Consider the following 22,000-nt stretch of genomic DNA (forward strand, 5'->3'; position numbering starts at 1 on the left):
AGTTCAGCACCCATCTAGGGATTTTCTCACTCAGACTGCCAGCTAAGCATCCATCTCCACCCTCTGACAAACAGAGGCTAGGGACACCATCCCTTACCCATCCTGGCTAAAAGCCATTAATGGACTTAACCTCCATGAATTTATCTAGTTCTCTCTTAAACCTTGTTATAGTCCTAGCCTTCACAACCTCCTCAGGCAAGGAGTTCCGCCGGTTGAGTGTGTGCTGTGTGAAGAAGAACTTCCTTTTATTTGTTTTCATAGATTCATAGATTCTAGGACTGGAAGGGACCTCGAGAGGTCATCGAGTCCAGTCCCCTGCCCGCATGGCAGGACCAAATACTGTCTAGACCATCCCTGATAGACATTTATCTAACCTACTCTTAAATATCTCCAGAGATGGAGATTCCACAACCTCCCTAGGCAATTTATTCCAGTGTTTAACCACCCTGACAGTTAGGAACTTTTTCCTAATGTCCAACCTAGACCTCCCTTGCTGCAGTTTAAGCCCATTGCTTCTTGTTCTATCCTCAGAGGCTAAGGTGAACAAGTTTTCTCCCTCCTCCTTATGACACCCTTTTAGATACCTGAAAACTGCTATCATGTCCCCTGTCAGTCTTCTCTTTTCCAAACTAAACAAACCCAATTCTTTCAGCCTTCCTTCATAGGTCATGTTCTCAAGACCTTTAACCATTCTTGTTGCTCTTCTCTGGACCCTTTCCAATTTCTCCACATCTTTCTTGAAATGCGGTGCCCAGAACTGGACACAATACTCCAGCTGAGGCCTAACCAGAGCAGAGTAGAGCGGAAGAATGACTTCTCGTGTCTTGCTCACAACACACCTGTTAATACATCCCAGAATCACGTTTGCTTTTTTTGCAACAGCATCACACTGTTGACTCATATTTAGCTTGTGGTCCACTATAACCCCTAGATCCCTTTCTGCCGTACTCCTTCCTAGACAGTCTCTTCCCATTCTGTATGTGTGAAACTGATTTTTTCTTCCTAAGTGGAGCACTTTGCATTTGTCTTTGTTAAACTTGCTGCCCATCAATTTCATTTGGTGGCCCCTAGTTCTTATATTATTGGAACAAGTAAATAACGTTTCCTTATTCACTTTCTCCACACCACTCATGATTTTATATACCTCTATCATATCCCCCCTTAGTCTCTTCTTTTCCAAGCGGAAAAGTCCTAGGCTCTTTAATCTCTCCTCACATGGGACCTGTTCCAAACCCCTAATCATTTTAGTTGCCCTTTTCTGAACCTTTTCTAATGCCAGTATATCTTTTTTGAGATGAGGAGACCACATCTGTAGTCAGTATTCAAGATGTGGGTACCATGGATTTATATAAGGACAATAAAATATACTCTGTCTTATTCTCTATCCCTTTTTGAAAGATTCCTAACATCCTGTTTGCTTTTTTGACTGCTGCTGCACATTGCATGGACGTCTTCAGAGAACTATCCACAATGACTCCAAGATCTCTTTCCTGATTAGTTGTAGCTAAATTAGCCCCCATCATATTGTATGTATAGCTGGGGTTATTTTTTCCAATGTGCATTACTTTACATTCATCCACATTAAATTTCATTTGCCAGTTTGTTGCCCAATCACTTAGTTTTGTGAGATCTTTTTGAAGTTCTTCACAGTCTGCTTTGGTCTTAACTATCTTGAGTGGTTTAGTATCATCTGCAAACTTTGCCACCTCACTGTTTACCCCTTTTTCCAGATCATTTATGAATAAGTTGAATAGGATTGGTCCGAGGACTGACCCTTGGGGAACACCACTAGTTACCCCTCTCCATTCTGAAAATTCACCATTTATTCATACCCTTTGTTCCCTATCTTTTAACCAATTCTCAATCCATGAAAGGATCTTCCCTCTTATCCCATGACAACTTAAAGTCCACCTAGAGCCTGGATCCCTCTCCCCTTTCCATCTCCTCCATCCACCCCAGAGGCCTCAGAGGGATCTAGGGGTGGGGGGGAGGTGATGAACTGTAACTTGGCTGCTGGGCCTCAAGGCTGCCCAGAAAACCCATCCCAAAACTCAGAGAGATGGTTTGGCAGCAGCCTGACCACTAGGTCTGCTAGCTCTCAACAAAGCCCCCATGCAGAATCTATGAAGGGTTAAGTCCCCCCCACACACACACACACTCTTCCCGGGGAAGATGTTTTCTTGAAAGTTGAGTTGCTGGTCTCAGTTGTGCTCAGCTATGAGACTTAGATACCCAACTTCCATTGAATTCCAATAGAGATTTGGGCTCCAAACTCCCTCAAGTTTCTTTGATAATCCCAGAAATTCCTAATGTTCAGGTATTTATATCCCCACCCACCCAAGAAACTATAGAGTGATAACTGGCTCTGGCTGGGACCCTGGTAGGCAGCCTGGGCACAGATGCCAAAGAGTGAGAGAATGAACTCCCCCTTGTTCCCTCTCCTGACGAGTCCGTTATCAAGAAATCTGCTGTCTGCAGAGGCAGTGGCTATTTTGTAAGCCAGATGTGATGCATCATGTGACTGAGGACAAAGACATGCACACACTGTGCTTTCGCCTGAGGACTTACATTTGTTCTTTCTTGTTCTGTTGTTTTCCTTAATCTAACATAAAAGTCATTCCGATATTTGGTTCCTCTCTGTGTCTATGTTAAATATATATTCCCTATGAATATGAATGAACTTGTTCCACCCCCCCCCCCATCCAGAACAAACTATTTATCCCCCCATACACCCCAACTCTTCTTCAAGTCCCACATTCAGACATGAGTTGGTTTAAGATTCTGAAACCCTCACATATATTTTTATGCCTTAGGCTATGTCTACATTACATGGCTTTTAGTGACACGGCCGGGTTGCTAAAAGTTGGGTGGTGTGAACACTGTTGGTCGGCACTTTTGCCAACAAAATTCTTCTACCCCCAACGAGTGGGGTTTGCATTGTTGACAGGAGAGCACTCCTGCCGACAATGCGATTGTTCACACAGGCACTTCTCGCGGCAAACTTTTGTCTTTCAGGGGAGGGTGCCTGCGAACGACAAAAGTTTTGTCTTTTAATTGCCAGTGTAGACCTGGCCTTAGTGTTTTCAGTGTCCAACTGAGACCAGGAGTAGAGGTGCTGGGACTCTCATGAGAAAGTGGGTGTTTGCCACCCACGTTTTGCTCATTGCCAGCGCAGTGTTACAGATTCCAGAGGTTCACAGAAAAGCTTTGGATGCTTAAATGAAACAGACATACGTTCGGAGAGCCAGAGCCTGGCCTGGCTCTATGGGGGTCATTCACAGATTAGGAGGAGTAGGACCCCACAAACTTAACTCTACGTAGGGGACACTATGGGGAAAGTGGAGGCTGCGCAGCTGACACACGGGTGGGTAGAAAGTTTGCAGAGCTCAATGTCTCAATGAACCAGCACAGATGAGGGTAGCTATCTGCTCTGGCACCCGAGTCACAATTCAATCCCTGACTTCCTCCTGGGGTGGAATAGTTAAGCACTGCCCCTTACACAGAGCGGGTGATCAAAGCACAGTGTAGCCCTGAACCTTTAGATAATTCCCAATCTCTTGAGTCATCCAATCTGCCCAACACCTAGCACTGAAAAGTCTCCATATTCCATTCCCAGTGCTTTGAATCATTCGGTCTCAGCGATCTATGGACACGCTGGGACCAATTACTGACATGCCCCACGGCAGCCTCGCACGGTGTTATACAAATCACTTCTCCACGAATATACTTGGCCCCAGCAACATGAAGATAGCTGAAGCTCCTTCGTCTTTCCGACGGTCCGAACGTGGAGAGATTTAAGGTCCCAATGGCCTGTAAGAGAATATAAATCAGCCCCCTTCCCTTCCTCCAGACAGGAATCTCTTGGAGTCATCACAAATTATTAATCCTTACGCAGGTAGGTTTGCTTTGTCTGGGTGTAGCACTAGCGGGGGAAAAAAAGAGTTAAAACCTATTGTGAGCAGCAAGAAAAATCTAATGATCCACTGGAAAATCAGTTCGAAGGTATAATTTTGACCTAAAACTTCCTAAGTGATCTGAGAGCTACTTATGTAGGAAACGACCCCTTCTGTTGAAGCTGCTACATCCAGAATCTAAGGAGCAACCCTGGGCAAGGACCCACCAGCAGCACACAGCAGGTGAATAGTTGTGTTGCTAGGCTGTACCCTGAGCTTGGGCTGTGTCTGGGGAGAGCGATGGTGCTGCAGATAACAGCAAAATGTTTTTGATTCCTTTCATGTGCTGTAGATATTAACTGTCCTCCCAAACTCTGAGTCCTTTCTCCTCTCGCCCCCTTGTAAGAGGCCTCCTCATGGGATCCCAATGGGTAGTGTATAAATCCCAGTTCACCTTCTGAGCTTTACTGGTTCTGCAATGGCCCTGCATTGGGTAGAGATTAATAATTCCTATGAGATTTCCAGGAGGAAGCACCAGATTTGACCACAAGGATCATTCACAGCAAAGCAACAGTGTTAGCCCCGGCAACACAATACGGGGAGTGTAAGGGTCACAGAAATAATCTTCCAAAGGAGTTATTCTGAAGTTACTAGACTTGGCCAAGAGGGAAATGTGACCTAAAGATCTCTTGATACCAACTAGCAGAGGGCACATAGATACACAAGGAAACCTCTGGGTCTGATATCAACACACTAGTCCACCACATTTTATCATGTAAGCTCTCTAATGAAAGCCTGTGCCCCACTGGTCATCATAATCATTGCGAGTTGTATGTATGTATGTAAAATATGTGAAGACTTATGTTTGTATACCAAAAAATAGGGTCTCTAGGTTTGTGAGTTAACACAGGTCACTACAAAGTAATCCACATATTCCTGGCAGTCAGGGGGGAAGAGATGCTTATCTCACTGTAACTGGTCATGTGCAAATTAATTACAGTATGGACACCATTTGCAGTCTGAGCAGAAGGCTAATCAATAGATGACGGAAGCTGCAGGAAAAAACAACAACAGGGGTAACCTGTGTAAGGGTAAGAATCTTTGAAACTACTTCTGGGATGCAGATTAACCCCCAGTTATTCCTTCAACCTGTGAGGACAAGCTGCTAGCGGGCTTGGTTTTATGAGAAGGGATCTCAGCCAAACTGGTTGAAAATGCTGGGGAAGACCTGGGCTAAGCTATCTTGTGGGTAATAGGGGGAACACCTGGAGAGACAAGGCAGGTGAGATAACGTCTTTTATTGGACCAACTTCTGTTGGTGAAAGACACAAGCTTTTGAGTTCTTCTTCAGATCTGGGAAAGCAATTTAGAGTGTCACAGCTAAACACAAGATGGAACAGCTTGTTTAGCATAAGGAGTTAACACATATTGTAAGAGACCATTCAAGGTGAAGTGGCTTGTTAACACCTCTGCAAAAAATACAAAACCGGGAAAAGTGGGTTACAGATCATTGTAATAAGCCATAAATCCAGAGTCTTTATTAAAACCATGATTTTTAGTGTCTAGCAAAGTTATGAATTCAAGCTCTGAGGCCCGTCTTTTGAAGTTCTTGTGTCTTGTTAGTTAAGTTTAGGCTCTCAAAGGCAAGATATGATTTTGTTTTATAAGTAACTGTTTCCAATTATCTTACTTTCTATCACTTGAATCTCTGTTCTTTGATAATAAGCTTATTCTTGTTTTCTATATATCTATCTAAGGACTGTGTGTTAAGTAGTGTGGTGATCCTGAGGTGTGTCTTGCAAGCAGCTGTGTACAATTCCTTTGGGAGTCACGAGGCTGAGAACTCTGGGCATGCTCAGTGGAACAGGGGCTAAGTACACCAGAGGGACACTCAGAAGATTTGGGGGATTGGTGTCTGCCTATGGCTAACCTGCACAGAGAAAGCGAGGCCTGGAAGGCAGTGCTTGTCTTGCCACAGGCTGGTGAATTCAGGTCTAGAGCCAGTGCAGACAAGACTTCCTCATGCTAAGGGTAGGTGGTGCTGAAGTGCCTCTCAGCCCTTGATACTCCTGGAAAGTATCACAGGAGAATTTAGCATTTTAAATAAGTTTGTCTTTAATCTCTTTTGTGGTTAAAATACCTGAGTAGATTGTAATCCCCTGCTTACTCTAGGATCAGATGCTCTGAGAATAGCAAGACAAATTAACAACCTCACCCACATCTGGTCACCCTTACCTGGTGATCAGGCAAACTGTGTACCTTTCCCATTGCTGGGATGCAAACTAGAGAAGAGTGGATTGTTCTGAATAATTTATTCATCCAAAAATGCAGTTTTGCTTCACCCAAAGCCACTGGCGGACTTGTGTCAAATTCAGTGAATAGTTTCAGGGAGGAAAAAAATAAAAAAGGTGAACTATTTCAATTTTGACATTTTTGAAACAACGTGTTTCAAGGTTTTGTTTTGAAATGACGTTTTGTTTCAAAAAATGTGTTAGATTTTACTTTTTAAAAAAGGGAGCAGAAGGTAAAAACCTGACAACTAAATGATTTCTTTTGGGGGAGGAGGGAACAAGTTGCTATTATTTTGGGATAATAAAACCCCCCAAAAAAATAAATAAAACCAAAAAAAAATAAATAAAAAAATAACCCAGCTCTAATGCAAACTCTCTTGATTTCTGCTGTGGGGGGGAAAAGGTTTTTCAACTGAGCCAACAGTGAACTTCACCCTCTGGCAATGAAGTCAGCACTATGCTACAGTTTTATGCCAATACACCTCTACCCCGATATAACGCCATCCTCGGGAGCCAAAAAATCTTACCACGTTATAGGTGAAACCGCGTTATATCGAACTTGCTTTGATCTGCTGGAGCGCGCAGCCCCGCCCCCCCGGAGCGCTGCTTTACCGTGTTATATCTGAATTCATGTTATATCAGGTCGCGTTATATCGGGGTGGAGGTGTAGTTGCTCTTTGCAGATTGTCCACATCGAAAGAGAAAGAATGATATAGGCACACATGGGTAAAAATATTCGTATTTTCAGCGAACAAGGGTCTCAAATGGACTAAAATGCTGTCATTGGTCATACGGAATTCCAGGGCGTCACGCTGTTTTTTATTTATACAGAAATTCCCTCTGTGCATGTCTGTCCTCAAAGCCTGGGTGAAGCAATGACCTGGGGAAATGACACCACCGTGACTGAATTCATCCTTGCAGGATTCACTGACCATCCAGAACGGCAGGTTGTTCTCTTCCTCATATTTCTGGTGATCTATGTTCTCACCTTGCTGGGGAATTTGGGGATGATTGGCCTAATCTGGAGGGACTCCCGATTTCACACCCCCATGTATCTCTGGCTCAGCAACTTGTCACTTGTTGACCTTGGCTATTCCTCATCCATCGCCCCCAGGGTGCTGGTGAGCTTCTCAAGGGAGAGTAAGGCCATTTCTTATGCTGGATGTGCTGCACAGCTGTATTTTTTTGCTGCCTTTGCCACCACTGAGTCTTTCCTCCTTGCAGTGATGGCCTATGACCGTTATGTGGCCATCTGTAATCCACTGCTCTATAGGCTTATCATATCCAAGAGGTCCTGCATCTGGCTCCTGGCTAGCTCCTATATAGCTGGGGTTGCAAATGCAACCATGCTTACCAGTTGCACCTTTCAGCTGTCCTTCTGTGGGCCCAATGTAATCGATCATTACTTTTGTGATGTCCTTCCACTCTTGCGGCTCTCCTGCACCGACACTCACACCAATGAAATGCTGCTTTCTATCTTTGCTGGTTCCATACAACTGACTACCATACTGATCATCCTCTTCTCTTATCTGTATATTACTGCTGCCATTCTCAGGATCCGCTCCTCTGAGGGCAGGCACAAAGCCTTTTCCACCTGCGCCTCCCACCTGACAGCTGTGGCTATATTCTATGGGACGACGTTCTTTACCTACTTACGACCCAGTTCCACCTCCTCACTGGAGCAGGACCAGGTGATCTCTGTGTTCTACACGATGGTGATCCCCATGCTGAACCCCCTCATCTACAGCCTGAGGAACAAGGAGGTGAAGGACGCCCTGGGGAGAATGTTAGAGAGAAGAAAGTTCTCTCAGCAGCTTTGATGAATAATTTGATCATGTTTTGCATTCCCTTCCACTCTATGTAATTTTATCATGAAAATCAAAACTCTAATGTGTTCAAGTTTTAAGAATAATGTTTTAGAGAGGTGGCATGGTTCAACAGAGAAGACACTCAGGAGATCTAGTGTGACAGATATTGCAACCCTGGGCAGTATCTTTGGGACCATTATATTAAATTTCATTATATGAATGGTTTATGTATTACTGTTTTCTACTCCAGGGGGGAGGGTCCCACAACTCCTACAGGAACTAAAACCTGAGGGGGGGAGGTGATTAAGGCAAGTCCCTAAGAGTAAACTCCAGAGAAATTCCAAGGGGAGTGGAGTCTGTCTCATTTAGGGCCATTGAACTTGTAACCCCTCTGTATGGTCCAGCAAGGACACCTGCTTTTAGGTTTCCAGCTCTGCAGCTGTCACTTCTCTTGGGTGGAGATGCACATCTCTCTCCCTCTTGACTGGGGTTTTCTGAGGCTCCACAGTTCCCTACCTACACTGTGAATTCCTCAGCAAGCCAGACTGCCTAAGCCAACCTGCTTTATTTTTCTTCTTAGAGGTAGAAAACAGTGTAATTGTCACAGTTATAAGTTACCACACCATTCTGTCTAAGCAAGAAAATTCATTCTCACAGGGAAAGCATTATAGAGAAAACATTAAAAGCAATAAAAGAACCTACATGCATGCTAATAACTTCACCAAAGATCACCCCAGCTCCAACAAGGGCTCTGGATGCTGAACTGTCCTTCAAACCTTGGCACCAAGTGTTTTTTCTGTGGTTACAAGCTCACAACACCTTTTGCTCAGAACAAACGAACAGACTGGGACATGTCCTTCCAAACCTTCCCAGGAAGGATTGAGGCAGCCCTTCGAGACAAGGTCCTGTCTGTTTGGAAATAAGGCTCTGAATCAGTTTTAACTAAGGCTATTTAACTCAATGTCCCTTCTTTGTCCATTGGGCCTTGAAGAATCTAGTTTGAACAAGTATACGTAAGCCTCTCTCCAGGTGATGGTGGTAGCTCTCTGGAGGTGTTACAACTTGAGTGAATTTGCCTCTTCAACCTGTTCTTAATTTTTGGAGGGCAACAGTCCTCATGTCCCATGGAATTAAATACAATCCCTAGCACACAATGATACATACATTTAATTCAATAAGTTTTCACATAATTCAGTAAGGTTTGTGCAGGATATTGTGTGAAATTGCCATCATAGGGTCTATGGATAGACAAGATAAATGAGTTTTTATTAGACCAGCTTCGGTTGGTGAGATAAGCTTTCCAGCTCTACAGAGCCCTTCTTCAGACCTGGGAAAGAGTCTATGGGACAGAGAAGGAGGATACTAGAAGCCAGGGTTCCTGGGTTCTATACCCAGGTCTGAGAGGGTCTAGTGGATTAGAGAAAACAGGCTTCATACCCATTCTGTGCCTGAATCTCCCTGCTAGGAGTGACAACATCCTTTCTTAAAGCTCTCTTCATAGAGAACAGAAGCCAGGAATTCTAGTTCCCAGACATCACTGCCCCAGCCAGACCCTACTCCCCAGCCAAAACTGGGAACAGAACACAGAAGCCCTAACTCTCAGCCCTTCCCTACAAAAGTCTATAGATATAGGATTATCTTAAGTTACCCAGCACGCCTCCTTAAGACTGCCTATAAACACAGTCCTACCTTACAAACAAACTCCACCCCTTGCTCTAAAGGAAACCACTACTGCCTGAGCATGGTCTTTTATACAGAGAGGCAGAGTCAGGCTATTTGTGGGTGGGGCTAGAGGGCCTTAGCTCCGCCTCAGAGGCTCTCCTATATTAAGGGCACTCCAGCAAACACCCAGCCTTTAGAGAGAAAGCATTTGAGAGAGTACAATGTCCTAAATCCCTGTCCCCACAAGAGTGTGTGTGTGTGTGTGTGTGTGATTGAGGATCATCTACTGGGGTTGTGATCACAGGACCTCACCTAGACATTCCCTTGGGGGATGGGAGGAGGAGCTGAATGCAGTTGATATGAAAGAGCAGGTTTCTCTTTTCCTGAGTACATAATTAATTTGTGGAACTTCCTGCTTCAGGATATTAACCCCCCCTCCCCACACACACACACACTTCTGTGGTTCACACATCCTGTTCTCTCAATGTTTCTGTGTTGATTAACTCTCACCAGCTGATTTCTCACAGTCATAAAGCACTCTCTGTGTGTTGGAGCCAAAATTCAACACTGTTCCTGCCCCAGCCCCACCCTGGGACATGTTTCCTTGGACAGCCTGGCTTTTGGACTGCAACTCTCTTGCTTTTGATAGTCCTAGCAAGAGCTGGCAGGAGGGCGGTGTCAGGATAGGCCAACATTGTATTTCAAATATAAGGGACTGTTTTCATAGCACCCCTGCCCCACCCCTTCTCCCAGTATTATTATCATCAGTTGTAGTTTAATAATACTACCAATAATAAGCAGGACTCACCTACCTTCACCAGGGGTATTTCTTGTTGCTTTTTGCAATGCTCAGCAACACCTGATCTTGTTGTAAGGAGATGAAAAAATAAGGGATGTCCTTTGAATAAGGGATTGCAGGCAACCCTATGTGAGGAGGGCATGTCAGAGTGGGGTTTCTACAAGCAGGAGATGGGGAGGTTCTGGCTTCTGACAAGGGGATACTGGGAATAGAGTATGGGGAACCTTCCCCTTCTGGGGAAGGCTGGTTCCAATCTGACCCCAGGCCAGGGGGCTAGCTGTCCAGGGGCAGGGGTGGGAGGAGGTCTGGGAATGACATGCAGGATCTTTCCCCTTGAGGCCCCCAAATCTGTTACCTTGTGTTTAATGAGTTGGTGGGTTCTCAGCCCAGTGTGTAGGGCAAATGTGTCCACCTCCCAAAATTCACCACAGTTGATACGAACTGGTCCCCTCGCTCACAAACCTCAGAGGGGAGGCTGGGGGCTGACCAGGCCACAGAGACTGAGCTCCCCTTTTCCCCAGCTCTAGGGGTTACAGAGAGGCCTTCCAACTACTCCTTTTCCTGGCCACCAGAATCAACAGGGCTGTGTAAGGAAACCTGTGTGGTTTTAATGGCCTGGAGGGCCTCTGATGGCAGCCCTGCTGAGGCTGTCAGAGCAGCTGTGCTCATTTGGTGGTGTTAATAGATACGTGATGGGCTCTGGAGGAAGAAGAGTCCACCAGGCCTGCTGAGATGCTGCAGGTGTTGCTATTACTACAACACCTCCTAGATTAACTAGTTGTCTTGAGGCAAATGTTTAGGGCCTGAGATTTGAAATCTCTGCTAGGAAATGGGGGGAGATTAAGCTTCAGACAGGACTCCTGGGTTCTAGTCCCAGCTCTGGGAGGAGTGTGGGGTCTCCTGGGTTAGGCGCTGGGCTGGGAGCTAGGACTTTTGGGTTCTATTCCTGGCTCTGGGAGTGGGGCCTAATAGGGTGGGGAGAGAAGGAAGTCAAGACTCCTGGTTTCTATCTGCAGCTTGGGAAGGGAAGTTTTTTAGTTTAGATCAGGAGAGTTGGGAGTCAGGATTCCTGGGTTCCATTCCCAGCTTTGGGAGGGGAGTCTAGAGGTGTCTGCATTTCCACCCTGCTGAGCCAGTCTTACAGGGTGGGAAAGGTGTGCAGTTACGGCATGAGGCTGATCATCATGCAGACCCTGTGTGGAGCTTTTTCGCGGTGCTTCCCTTGGTGCAGAGAGATGGAGAATGAGCTCAGAGTGGTCGGAGCCTGGGTGATGGGGCCTGACCTTGGGAGCAGGGACTGGATCATGCAAGGACATAGTTTCCTCTGGTGATCAGGCTCTGGGCCCTGCTCGGTCCTGGAATCCCTGAGGGAGGGTCCAGCGAGCAAAGCTTTGTGGCAGGGTGAGCAGAAACCAGATTGATTCACCCATCCAGGCCTGGGCTCACCAGGCTGGGGGCCCTGAGCCATTTTGCTGTGTGCAACATGTAGGTTTTGGGTGGGAGAGGTGGGGATTCTAGGGCAAGCACAAAAGGTTAACCCCCCCCCAAAAAAATTGGGAGCATGTTTAATCCTTGAGCGGGTGGGGGGGGGTGCTCTTGAGCTGTAAAGGGTGACGCTTCAGGTGCTGAAGAGTAAAGTGCCATGCATGGGTTTGGGGAAAGCCACATGGCATACAGAAATGGGTTCAGGTTCTGGGATATAGGGCCTTTGCTGTGTTTATGGGGGCCCCTGATCCAGGGGGGCACTGGCTGACTCAGAGGGGTGGGGAATGGGACACAGGGCCTTTCCCCTCCAAGGGGTCCTGGCTCTGATCCAGTCTGAGGGCAGGGGGACTGGCTGGCTGGCTGAGGGGAGCGAGAAATGGGGGTGGATCCACAAGCACCTGGAGAACCATCGACAGGACCTACTGTCCTCCGGGGTCCTGTGTCTTGGGGAGAGCCAACAGCTGCAGGGGGCCCCTATACTCAACACTATCCCCACATTTTCCACATGCTGGGTTCGTCCTGGAAGTTATCTCACTGCTGGGGGTGTCCTGGGAAGCAAGGGAGGGTCTTCTGCAAAAATGCAGATTCCACCCTACTAAGTTCAATGAATGTTTGCAATGTCTTTGAAACACATTCAGATTTTAATGATGCACAGTGGAACACTTCCAAACTTGCTTGCCAAGTTACGCAGTCTCAACTTGGCAGGCACAAACTTTCTAATCATGCCCACCAGGAGCTTATTAAAATGGTCAGAAGCTAATACCATTTCTGGAGAGATGGGTCAATTACACTAAATTGATCGCCTCAGGTCCTGAGATGGGGGCACCTGGATGTGTAACCTCCCTGGAATTTCCCTTTTTGTTTTGTTACCAGAGCCAGGGTGATTATTTTGAGCCAGCGTCATAATCGCCCAAGTGCATTGCCTTGTTCCTCATAGGGGAATTAAAGAAATTACCAGCAGAGAATTCCCTAAGAGGGAACATACAGAGACAGAAACTAATTATTTGATTTGTAACTGCAAAACTGCACAGAAGATACATTTGAAATTCAAAACTGTTGTTCCAGTGACTATATTAGTATCAGTCAAATATTACTATTAATTCTACTAATGTCAGACCTACATATCCACCTTTCTCTCTATAGCCCGCATACCCTCTGCCCAGACCTTGTAGACCAGGACAGACACATCTTGATTGGATGCACCTTATTACCATGGGAAAACAGCAAAAGAATATGGACAGAATAAACATGTTTTAAACTGAAACTGCTATCACAGCCACAGGTTACGAAACAGGCCCTCCCATAGGAACGAATAATTCCCTTCGCTGCAGGAATGACTGGAATATTCTGATCTGTGGCATGCAGGACATGATAATAATGACCTCTTCTGGCCTTAAAATCTATGGACCTGTGTACCAACTTAATTTCCTGTTTAAAAATAAAGCAAAGAGAAGCCTCTGTGTTTGGAACTGTTTGGGTGAATTCAGAGTGAAACAAACAAAAAACCAGTTGCTAAAGACAGAAAAGAACATTTTGAAAATCCACCCACTCCCCAAATAGACAGCGCACTTCATTTCTGATCTGTAGCAACCCTCCTGGCATTTCTATTTCTATTCCTGGATCCCCTGGCATTCCAGTCCTGTCCAGCTCATCTCTAATCTGCAAGATTCCCACACATGCCCCCAGCTCTGCATCAAATCCTAATTTGCATCACCTTGGTTTCCATTACATTAAATATGTAAGATACTTGCGAGTGCGCACACACACACACAATCTCTACCAACACACTGTAGTTGAGAGGATAGATAGCCTAGCATTTAGGGTGCCTGTGGCAGGGCAGGGAGGCTAGCTGTAATGGGGGCAAACTCACAATTAGAGGCTGGGGACTGGCTAGAGCAACATTTAGGGTGCTAGCCTGTTAGATGAGGTGGGTTCACGTCCCTGCCCCCCATCAATGAGATTAGTATTTACATTTCTAAGTGCCCAAATACCTTTTTGAAAATGATATTGGAGCAACATACCCTTAGAGTGTCAAACAGTTTGTAGGTTATGTCTACACTACCCGCCGGATTGGCGGGTAGTGCTCGATCTATCGGGGGTCAATTTATCGTGTCTAGTCTAGTCCCCGATCACACTCCCATTGACTCCAGAACTCCAGCGCCGCGAGAGGCGCAAGCGGAGTCGATGGGGGAGCGGCGGCAGTCGACCCCGTGCCGTGAAGATGCCGAGGTAAGTCGACCTAAGATACGTCGACTTCAGCTACGCTATTCCCGTAGCTGAAGTTGCGTATCTTAGGTCGATTTCCCCCCCCCCCCAGTGTAGACCAGGGCTAAGAAGTTGTTGACTGATATGTGTAGGCAGCAGAAGAGGGCGCCAGAGAGCTACCTGTGCCTGCAGCACCAAATACAGATTGCAAGGTGCTCCAACACTGTGATAATAGGAGCCACATAAGGAACTTAGATAGCTAGACCTGACCTGTAACAACCCCTGTAATTCTTCGCCTGGATCCCCTGGAATTGCAGTCATAGCCTGTCCACACAGCTCTGCTGATGCCCCTCAATCCTGTTGTGCTACAACCCCCCGCCGCCCCAATGTTTCAGTCTTTGCCCCCCACATGCACACCTCAGACAGCTCTGCTAAAGTCTTTTCCATAAAATATTCCATGCGTAAGTGCACTGAATTCCTTTCAGCTGATAAAGCCTGAGGTGCAATGTAATGGAACAACATGGGCAGAATTGCTTATACACTGTGAGCTTTGTGTACTGAAGGGGGCCTGGTTTTTCCTGCAATCTCCATCCTAAAGAAAGTCCAAGATCCCCAGGCCATTTCCTTCCCGGAGGCGCCTTAGTCTGCGCAATGGTTCCACGCTCACTGTGGACCAATACTGAACGAAGAAGCACTGCGTGAACTGGGTGTACTGAAGTTCTCTGCTCCCACACTGTCCTTGTCCATCTGAGAGGCATCACACAGATTGGACTAGCTATGAGGGAATGTGGAGCAGAGAGTGTCCGGGGACAGGAGTGGGAGCGTGTGTTATGGTGTTGGGCCCTAGAGATAGTGTAATGAACCTGCTGGCTCATGGTCAGGCCCCACCTCCCACCCCACTCCAGAATTAGCTGGAGGAAAAGGATTGGGCCACAGCTCATTCTGGGAGGGGATCTGGTTCGTGTAGGGCCACCAGAGAGCGCTGTCTTACCCAAGTTCCGCATGGTGACAGCAGAGGGGTCCGTGTGACCAGGCAAGGCAGTGCCACCCAGAGGGCAGAAGAGGATCAGGGTCAGCCAGCGAGCTGCTGCGAGTGGGCAGTGGCCGGCCAGAGGCAGCAGCCTGGGAGCTGGCTGTGGAAGAGGAGGCCAAGTAGCAGGCAGCCTGAGAGCAGGGCCAGAGGCTGGGGATGGGAAGTTGTAAGCAGAGCATTAAAGCACCTGAGGCTCTCAGAAGGCGAAGTGTTTAATGGGGACCCACCAAGGGACGGAGAACTCACCAAGAGCCTAGGGCTCGAACGGCCACCGCGCTGACCTCTGCGCTCATGGTACACGGAGCTCACTAGAAGGGACTGGTGAACTCCCAGCAACACCCTCCAGTGGGGACAGTAGATTCGATAGCAGCAAAGGAAGAGCTGGACTGTTCCTTGCATCGGGCGGGCCCCGATTGTGCCTGTTAGGCACAGCCAGCCTAGATCCTTACAGGTATTTAGGTGCCTTATTCACATTGAAATCAATGGGGTCCGGATATGAAATCAATAGACCTAGTAATGTCAGTGGGACTTACAGCAGGCCCATAGGGAACAGCCCCTCCTCCCGTCCAGGTCCAGTCATCTCTGCTGCCTTCTAAGAGGGAGGGGCAACATGACCCTATCTCCCTCCTGCTTCTCCCCCCCTTTTGGGGGATAGATCGCAGCCAAAAGGGATTAACAGGGAGCGATGCTTGGACTCAGGAAAGCAAAGAGAATGCAATCATGCCTGGTATCTGTGCAGGAGCACTACGGTGGAAACTTTCCTTGCACTGTCTCCTTAACCCTGCACGTTCAAGCAAGGACAATGTGACCCTTTGCAGACAACTGCTCCTCTAGAAACTTGGCTGTGCACAAATCCCCAGGCCTAGAAAACATGTCCTGCATCAAAATTGTGTGTCATAATTGCTTTTAGGACCCAAGACCTTCAGCATCAAAGCATAGCCCCATACCCCTTGAGCGCATAGTAGCTCCATTTGCTGGTCTCTTTTTATCTTCTCTAGGGACCAGCCACTAGAGGGGGGCAGGGCGCATTACGCTAGTATGTTACATTCACTCAGAAAGTTTTCCCTGTGCAAACTGCTCCCATAGAACTTTTAATTTGCTGGAATCTTGGTGTTTCCAGGTTTAATGGAACATTTCTCTTTCAGAACCTCTTCACATAGAGAGTTTCAAAGGCTGGAGTGACGAGGCATAAATGAACAATAATGGAAAAAGCTATTTGTTGAGGCCTAGTCTACCCTAGAAAGGGTTCGTCTGTTTAGCTCTACTGGTATAGCTACACCGGCAAACCTGCCTAGTGTAGCCTCAGTTTATGCAAGCAGAAGAGCATTTTAGCCTCTATAAGTTATATCCCTTCCCCAAAAGAAATAACTATATCAGCAAAAGCACTTTTTTTTTGCCATTATACCTGCATCTCCACTAGGGGCCGGTTTACACTAGAAACTTAGATCGACCCAGATTTGTGACTCAGGGGTGTGGGAACATCAAACCCCAAGTAGACAGCACTAGCTACCGGCTCTCAAGGAGGTGGATTACCTCTGCTGGCAAGAGAACCCCTCCCATCAGCACTGAAAGCCTCTACACTGAAGCGCTACAGAGGTGCCACTGTAACAGTCCAAGTGTAGACAAGTCCTATGGCTTTGCTGGTGTAGAAATGTTGTTAAAACAAAAATCACACGCCTAACCCACATCGCTATACTGGCAAAAATTTCTAGTGTACACCTGGCCTCAAGCTGGTCAAATACCAAAACCATAATTTGTGAGAGTTTTAATAAATAAAAGTGCCATTGTCAGCCGGCTCTGATTCGTATGGACATAGTATAGAAGTTAGCCAAAGGAGGCTGTGCATTGGTGATCCTTAGATCAGATCCTGTGCGGGTGCAAATCGGCACATGAGTCACACCCGCTGTGGCTCTGGCCTGTTGACTTCAATGGGACCACTCCAATTTACACCACCCAGAAGCTCCAAATGAGCGATGTCAGTTACACCAGCAAAGAATCTGGTATAGAGACGTCAATGGGGCTTCTTTGCTTCACACCCCCTAAGGATCTGGCCCACTGACTTCAGTGGATCTAAGCTGATTTATGCCAGCTGGGGATCTGGCACCATTGAATGACACAGTGTTTATGGCCAATGTACATTAGCAGGAGATCCGGGCAATTAACTTGAATAGAGCATTTCTTGTTTACACCTGGTCCACTGGCATCAACAGAGTTATGCTGATGCAGAGCAGCTAGGGATCTGGCTTTCACACGGCTGAGTGGGGGAAAACAGTGATGTTTAAAGAATGCTAATATGAGTTTGATTCCCATTAGCACTCGCTCCCTTCATGGGTTTGGGGCTGAGGTGGGGGACGAAGGCTAGAAGAGTGAAGCTGCTCACTGGAGTCAAGCTTTTCAAAAGCGAATAGTGATTTTGGGTGCCTAGCTTGAAGCACCGCAAAAGGACTGGACTTTCTGAGAGCACCAAGCACCCACCTGTGACGGGTTGGATCACAGAAACCCCCTTGGGAGCTGCCAAGTGATGTGCCGAGACTACTTCTGCCCCTGCTTTCCTGCCCTGGCTGCTTCAGTGCCCTGCCTAGTTTGAGTCAGACCTGCTAGCCTGCTGCAAACCCAGACCCAGGTCTGAACCACGTCCCCTAACAGCTGTAGGCTTACCTGGAAGCGCAGCTTGAGAAATGTTCCTGTCTTTAACACTCAGATGCTCAACTCCCAATGGGGTCCAAACCCTGAATAAATCCATTTTACCCTGTATAAAGCTTATACAGGGTAAACTCATAGATTGTTCGCCCTCTATAACACTGATAGAGAGATATGCACAGCTGTTTGCCCCTCCCCCCCCCAGGTATAATACATACTCCGGGTTAATTAATAAGTAAAAAGTGATTTTATTAAGTACAGAAAGTAGGATTTAAGTGGTTCCAAGTAATAACAGACAGAAGAAAGTGAATTAGCAAGTAAAATAAAATAAAACAAAACACGCAGATCTATCTCTAATACAGTAATGAAACTGAACACAGATAAAAACCTCACCCTCATTGGTGTTCCATTAAGCTTCCTTTTACAGACTAGGCTCCCCCTAGTCTGGGTCCAGCAATCACTCACACCCCCTGTAGTTACTGTTATCTGTTCTAGTTTCTTTCAGGTATCCTTGGGGGTGGAGAGGCTATCTCTTGAGCCAGTTGAAGACAAAATGGAGGGGTCTCCCAGGGATTTTTAAAGACTTTCTCCTCTGTGTGAACACCCATCGCACTCCCTGTTCAGAATCCAGTTACAAAATGGAGTTTTAGAGTCACATGGGCAAGTCATATGTCCCTGAACGATTGTGTTCCTTACCAGCCAATCCACATTCCCAGGAAAGCTCAGATGTGGATTGGCGTCTCTCAAAGTTAATTGTTAGCTTAAGTGTTTCTTGATTGGGAACTTACTGAGAAAAGTCTTTTCTCTGGAAGCTGACCAAATGCTTCACTGAGGTTACTTAAAATCAAACAAGTACCTAGCCAATATTCATAACTTTGAGTAAAAAATGATACATGCATGCAAATAGGATGAATATATCTAGTAGATCATAACCTTTGCAGAGATCTGTTACATGGCCTATCTAGTATAAACCATATTCCAGTTATGTCATATTTCCAGACATGAGCATATTTCTATAAAGAATTATGGGTGCAATGTCACACTCTGTTAACCACCAGTTTGGGGAATATCCTCCTTTTTGCAGCCTGCCCTGACCTTGGCATTTTCAGTGAGTTCTGCCCCAGGCACCTCATGGTCACAGGAGGCAGAGAAACCAGGTGGAGGATTTATGAGCATGACTCCTAGAGGAAGTAGGGGCATAGTGTTTCCTGGGCAAAAATTTGGGGTGACAGATTTCGGTCTCCACAAAAAAATAACCCTTTGTGGATCAGCTCTACCGAGGACCCAACTTGCACTAAAAACAGCAGGATGAAATCTACCCCTAACCTCATACTCTGTAACTCTGGTAGAAATTGCATCATTTAATAACACAGTAAGAAAGAGTAGGTCAAATTAATCCCCAGGGCACAAATTACACCAAGGTGGCTTTGGTTCACTGAACACATTTATTAAGTGTTATGGCTCTCTGAGCTCAGGTATTCCCAGTTGCTTCAGGAATCATGTCCCATAGATCACACATCTCAGTATAAAATTTCCCGGATGCTCCAAACTGGCAGTTTCTATTGATGGGGAAAGGCCACCACATCTCTCTCTCTCTCTTCTCAGCAGGTACATGTTATTGTCCTGAATTACAGTCACACACACGCAGACACCATGGTGATCAGCAGGTATTGAATTCAAGACCTCAAGCACTGAGAGCCTCAGCCCCAACTCCTACCGCTTCAGCTAAAGGAGCGACCTCCTTGGTTGGAAAAAATAGGCAATTACATTGTCACCGAAGCCAGTGCTTTCCATTATGTCTCTGGGTTTTCATACAGGCTACAGTAAATGTCAAAAAGATTAATTTGCACTGTAAGCAAGTTTACCCCAAACCGACATGCCAAGGCACAGAGATCCCCTTGCCCAAAGATGGTAGAAAGATTGAGACTCCTTTAGTCTCACCCCTTTTTGAGCTTACAAATAATCTCTTCAGACTGAAACAATTTTCACCCTGATTCTCTTACAGCAGAGTCACAAGTCACTACTTCCTGCTCAGATAAGTGAACAGGAGTGTTTGTCTGTGGGGCATGATTAACCTGTGTGTCATTGTATTTACGCAGTGTCTATTTTATCACACAGCTGGAATGACCAGCTGTGAACATCTGGCTCTGTGGACTAAGCCCTTCCCTGAGCACGTACTGATGTCCATTGAGAAACTGATCTCCATTTATCTTCACTTCCTTCACTTCCCCTGTAGTTACTGTCCTTTGTTCATGTTTCTTTCAGGCATCGCCTTGGGGTGCCAGCTGAAGACAAAATGGAGAGGTTTCCTAGGGGCTTATATAGTCTCTCTCTTGTGGATGAAATTTCAACTTTTCTGAACATGTTTACCTACCAAAAGAAGGAAAGAGCTTTACCCAGGGAGGGAGAAGAGTGATGGAAAAGGAGAGACAAAAAGCTTTAAGAGGAAGGGGAAATCTCCCCCATCGATTCAGGGAATGTCTATACTAAGGCCATTACATTGACTCAGCTATGGTGTGCAGCAGCGACGTAGTGTAGATTCTTTCCACATTAATGGAAGGGTTTTTCCTTCGATGTAGTTAATCTACGTCTCCGAGAGGCAATAGCTAGGGCAATGGAAGAATTACACTGAGGGTCAGTACAAGCTAACTGCCTCGCACAGGGGGTGAAAAATCCCCCCTCGCGCCCCCCCCCCCCCGTACGACAGAGCTCGGTTGATCTATTTTTTAAGCATAAACCAGGCTGCAGAGAAGCTGCGGATGGAAAAGACCAGTTGGGAAATCCAGTCCTGTCTCCCTGCCAGGGCAGCAGAATCCCCTTCGCTTCTTTTTGTTCAGGCTAGTTGGAAATATTCCAGCTGTCCCAGCTTCCCAGTAGAGATTATTCTGCATTCTGATTGATCTCAGTATCTGGCCATGTATGTGTAGTGGGCACTCTGTGTGTGTGTGTGCGTTTGGTGTGCATTGTGCACTCTGTGTGTGCATATGGTGGGGGGTACAGTGGAGCTGAATGTCAAGTCTAGGCAGGTGTGTGTCCATTGCCCTCCCCAGTGCTCAGGCTGGTGTCCCCCCTCCTCCCAGTGCAGGGCTCCTTGTCAGGTGAAAGAATCAGAGGACTGGAAGGGACCTCGAGAGCTCATGTAGTCCAGTCCCCTGCACTCATGGCAGGACTAGGTATTATCTAGACCATCCCTGACAGGTGTTTGTCTAACCTGCTCTTAAAAATCTCCAGTGATGGAGATTCCACAGCCTCCCTCTGCAATTTATTCCAGTGCTTAACTGCCCTGACAGTTAGGAAGTTTTTCCTAATGTCCAACCTAAACCGCCCTTGCTACAATTGAAGTCCACTGGTTCTTGTCCTAGCCTCCTCCCAACACACATTGTTTTGCAGTTATATTCCTAAACTCTGTGTGATGGCTTGCGTCACAGAAACCCCTTTGGGACAGCCACCCGATGTGCTGAGACTACCTCCGAGCCTGTTTTCCCTGCCAGCTTGGGACTTCAGTACCTTCCCTTGTTTGAGCCAGACACGCTTGCCTGCTACAAACACAGACCCAGGTCTGAACCACGTCCCTCACAAGCTGCAGCCTTAACTGAAAACAGCTTAAGAAGTGCTCCTGTCTCCAGCACTCAGATGCCCAGCTCCCAATGGGGTCCAAACCTCTAATAAATATGTTTTACTCTGTATAAAGGTTATACAGTTTAAACTCATAAATTGTTCGCCCTCTATAACACTGATAGAGAGAGATGCACAGCTGTTTGCCCCCCCCCCCCAGGTATTATACATACTCTGCTTTAATTAATAAGTAAAAAGTGATTTTATTAAATACAAAAAGTAGGATTTAAGTGGTTCCAAGTAATAAAAGACAGAATAAAGTAAATTACCCAACAAAATAAAATAAAACACACAAGTCTAAGCCTAACACAGTAAAAACTAAATGCAGGTAAATCTCATCCTCAGAGATATTCCAATAAACCTCTTTTATGGACTAGATTTCCTCCTAGTCTGGGTCCAGCAATCACTCACATCCCTGTAGTTACTGTCTTTTTTTCAAGTTTCTTTCAGGCATCTCCTTGGGGTACCAGCTGAAGACAAAATAGAAGGATTTCCTCGGGGCTTATATAGTCTCTCTCTTGTGGATGGAAACCCCTTCCATCTCCTATGCAGAATCCAGCTCCAAGATG

General features: G+C 46.4%; 1 protein-coding gene across 1 annotated transcript; it reads left to right on the top strand.

Annotated features, from left to right (window-relative positions):
- The first annotated feature begins 7,059 nt into the window (after positions 1-7,059).
- On the top strand, positions 7,060-8,004 carry LOC112125500 (olfactory receptor 1052-like). The gene has a single exon (XM_024223902.2). It carries the CDS (start codon positions 7,060-7,062, stop codon positions 8,002-8,004), a length of 945 nt encoding a protein of 314 aa, XP_024079670.2.
- Positions 8,005-22,000: the final 13,996 nt, after the last annotated feature.

Source organism: Terrapene carolina, unplaced genomic scaffold (assembly GCF_002925995.2).
Source record: "Terrapene carolina triunguis isolate 2854851 unplaced genomic scaffold, T_m_triunguis-2.0 Scaffold487, whole genome shotgun sequence".
Taxonomy (NCBI): domain Eukaryota; kingdom Metazoa; phylum Chordata; order Testudines; family Emydidae; genus Terrapene; species Terrapene triunguis.

What these genes read in the sequence shown, in the direction of transcription:
- LOC112125500 (XM_024223902.2), top strand. Translation starts at nt 7,060, where the DNA reads ATGACCTGGGGAAATGACACCACCGTGACTGAATTCATCCTTGCAGGA.